Source organism: Passer domesticus, chromosome W, assembly GCF_036417665.1.
Source record: "Passer domesticus isolate bPasDom1 chromosome W, bPasDom1.hap1, whole genome shotgun sequence".
In the NCBI taxonomy this organism is placed as follows: Eukaryota; Metazoa; Chordata; class Aves; order Passeriformes; family Passeridae; genus Passer; species Passer domesticus.
In genome coordinates this window covers 2,658,384-2,662,187 of record NC_087511.1, presented here as the reverse complement: position 1 = coordinate 2,662,187, position 3,804 = coordinate 2,658,384, and the positions used below count along the sequence as shown (strand labels likewise).

General features: G+C 43.0%; 1 protein-coding gene across 1 annotated transcript; it reads left to right on the top strand.

Moving 5' to 3' along the window:
- Window positions 1–592: 592 nt before the first annotated feature.
- On the top strand, window positions 593–1,608 carry LOC135289190 (uncharacterized). The gene is given in 3 exon segments (XM_064402624.1): window positions 593–1,093; window positions 1,095–1,454; window positions 1,456–1,608. Coding segments are annotated over 3 exon segments (1,014 nt in total).
- The last annotated feature ends 2,196 nt before the right edge of the window (window positions 1,609–3,804 follow it).

Sequence of the window (3,804 nt, the reverse complement as noted above, 5' to 3'; positions counted from 1 at the left end):
TATAGATCAGTGCAGGATTTGAGAGCAATAAATAAAATAACAAAGGACATTTATCCAGTGGTAGCAAATCCCTATACATTGCTGACATCCATAAAAGAGATATATAAATGGTTTACCGTAATTGATCTAAAAGATGCCTTTTTCTGCATACCCCTTGACAAAGAAAGTAGGAAACTGTTTGCCTTTGAATGGGAAAATCCAGGGAACGGAAGGAAGACCCAGCTCACCTGGACACGACTACCACAAGGCTACAAGAACTCGCCAACCCTATTCGGAAACCAGCTGGCGAAGGAGCTGGAGATTTGGACTGAGAATGGGCAAGTACGAGAGACAAGTACCGAGTTGACCAATACCTGTTGTAGTTGTGATGATATACTAATAGCTACAGAAGAAAAAGCAACCTGCATAAAGGTAACCATCGAGATTTTAAATTCACTGGGGAATGGGAGGTTATAAAGTTATGCCAGAGGGGGGGAAATGTGATCAAATTGCCAGGACTGTGATCTACCAGGGGATGTTGAAATTTGTGCACTAAGGGCAATGAAATTAGGTACTAACCGTAGCCAGTATTTGTGCTAGTGCCAGAGCCCGGATGCTCAGGCTGGTGGGATGCCTGTGGATCGTGGACTATGGACTGATTACGAAACCCCTGTATGAAGCCCAGAAGACTCAGCCATTCACCTGGGGCAAACCACAGAAAGAAGCCTTCCTAAAATTAAAGGATGCACTGACAATTGCTCCAGCATTAGGGTTACCTGATCTGTCTAAAGATTTTCAGCTGTTTGTACATGAAAGGCTGCACCTAGCACTGGGAGTCCTGACCCAATGTCTAGGAAGCTGGAAAAGGCCGGTGGGCTATTTTTCCAAACAACTTGACAATGTAAGTGCCGGGTGGCCTTCATGTCTGCAGGCAGTCGCAGCCACTGTGATGCTGATACAAGAAGCCAGGAAGCTCACTATGGGAAGACACATAGATGTCTATGTACCACACATGGTAACCACTGTCTTAGAGCAGAAGGGGAGCCCTTGGCTATCTCCAAGCAGGATGATAAAATTCCAGGTAATCCTGACTGAGCAGGATGATGTCACATTAAAAAACAACTAACCTTTTGAATCCAGCTTTGTTTCTAGGTACCACAACTGAAGAAGGCCCATTAGAGCATGACTGTGTAGAAGTAATAGAGTACACCTATTCAGCAAGAAAAGACCTGAAAGACGTCCCACTAGAGCAGCCAGAGTGGGAAGTATTCACAGATGGGAGCAGCTTCGTGGAGAATGGAACCAGATACGCTGGATATGCGGTAGCAACAGTCAGTACAGTAGTGGAGGCAAGAGCATTACCACCAAACATATCTGCCCAGAAGGCAGAACTGGTTGCCTTAACCAGGGCACTAGAATTAAATGAAGGGAAAAGGGTAAACATATGGACTGACTCAAAGTATGCTTTTGGAGTGGTGCCATGTACACAAAGCACTGTGGAAAGAAAGAGGACTATTGTCTTCTCAATGTACGCATATTAAACATCAAGATGCAGTCCTGCAATTGATAAAAGCAGTACAAAAACCTGAACAAGTGGCAATTATGCACTGTAAAGCACACCAATCATGAAACTCCAAAATCTGTGAGGCAAATAGAAAGGCAGACTGGACATCCCGACAGGTTGCTCGAGAGGTGAAAACAACAGTGTCATTGATACCTTTAAAGCTTAATGTATCTCGATTCAATTTCCCTCCAAAACCAAAGTATTCAGTAGAAGATGAGAGATTGGGACGTTTGCTAAATGCACAAAAGGATTCAGTGTGGTGGATACCCCATGTGTGGAGATGCGAATCTTGACTCCATGTTTCAGAAGGCTGGTTTATTATATTATGATATATATTATATTACAATACTACACTAAAACTGTACTAAAATAATAGAGAGAAAAGGATTCATCAGTAGGCTAGAAAGAACAAAAATGGAATGAATAACAAAGACTTGTGACTCTCAAGAGTCTGAGCCAGCTGACTGTGATTGGCCATTAATTAGAAACAACCAACATCCACCAATCACAGGTGCACCTGTTGCATTCCACAGCAGCAGATAGTTATTGTTTCCATTTCTTTCCTGAGGCTCCTCAGCTCCTCAGGAGAAAATCCTGGCAAAGGTTTTTTCAGAAAATATCATGGTGACAATTTAGAAGGGTGGTATGTGACTGCACAAGGACAAATAGTGGTACCCCCCTTGATAATGAGAGAAGTTATACAAATTAAACATAACAAATGTCATTGGGGTGCAGAGGCATTGGTAAAATTGCTAAAGCGAAGTTTAATCTCGGTACGGATGTTAACAATGGCAAAATCAGTAATGTTAAAATGTGACATCTGCTTGAAAAACAACCCAGTGGCTAGACGGCAGGCACAGCTAGGAAGGATTTGGATAGGAATGGAGCCAGGAGACTATTGGCAGGTAGATTTTGTAGAGTTGCCAAGTACTCGAGGATACAAATACCTGTTAGTGGGGGTTGACACATTTTCTGGATGGCCAGAAGCCCTTCCCTGCCGCACAAACCAAGCAAAGGAAACAGTTAAGTGGTTACTACAAGAGATTATTCCCAGGTTCGGGGTACCCCTAGGGGTATCATCAGACAGGGGGCCCCATTTTATAGCTACAATAGTAAGAGAAGTAAGTAGATTGCTGGGAATAACTTGGGATCGCCACACACCGTGAAGACCCCAGTCAAGTGGACAAGTAGAGAGGATGAATCAGACACTGAGAAGGCAAATCAGTAAAATATGCCAAGAAGCCAAATTGCAGTGCCCCCAGGCTTTGCCAATAGCACTGTTGAGGATTCGGATAAAGCCTAGGAGTGGGATGTCAGTCAGTTCTTATGAGATATTGTACAGGAAACCATATGAATCTCCTGAGCCTAACCCAAATGTACATGTCACGGGAAAGCAGGACGTGTATGATTATGTTCTATCTCTCGGGAAAACTTTAGCTCGACTCCGGAGCGTCCTCGTGTGGAATAGGCCGCTGACTCTCGAGAATCCAGTTCATGACATACATCCGGGAGATGAGGTGTACATTAAAAATTGGAACGAAGAACTGCTGAAAGAAAAGTGGGCTGGACCCCATCAGGTACTGTTGACCACCTTTACAGCAGTCAAAGTAGCCGTTGTGGACCCCTGGATTCACTATACCCGAGTGAAGAAAATCCATCCCAGATCACAGACTGTGTAAACTGTGGAACCAACAAGACTGCAGATAAGATGTGTTTAATTGCTTCGAGAATGTTATCAGTAATTGTGCCAATGCTAATTTTATGATTATTACTGTCTTTGGGATGTGGAATGCAAAACTATCAACTAACCACTCTTCATTCTAGAATTAGAGAGAGGTACAATCAGAAACAAGTAATAGCCCTACAAATTGGTTGCGCCTGCAGAGGGATCAAACATAAACAAGGTAAAGTGGATTACAAAATAATCGTAGGATGTACCAAGAGTACAATCCAAAGTCCAGGACAATTTGTATGGGCAACAAGCGATGGTACCTGGACAACACATCTGCCTGTAGATGGGAAAGTAAAAGAAATTACTTTGGGCCTCCCTACCTTATGTCCAATTTGGAAAAAGTCCCTATTTAATGGAGAACATGAACTTCTGCAGATAAGAACAAGACGAGAAATTCTAGACAATGAAAATCAAGATGACACTTTGCAAGAACCCTCTAGTGGAGTGAAATTTGGGTGGGCCCTAGAGTCTTTGCTTGGTCCTATAGCAAACTATCAGAGTAGAGAAATGCTATACAAACTTACAGGTC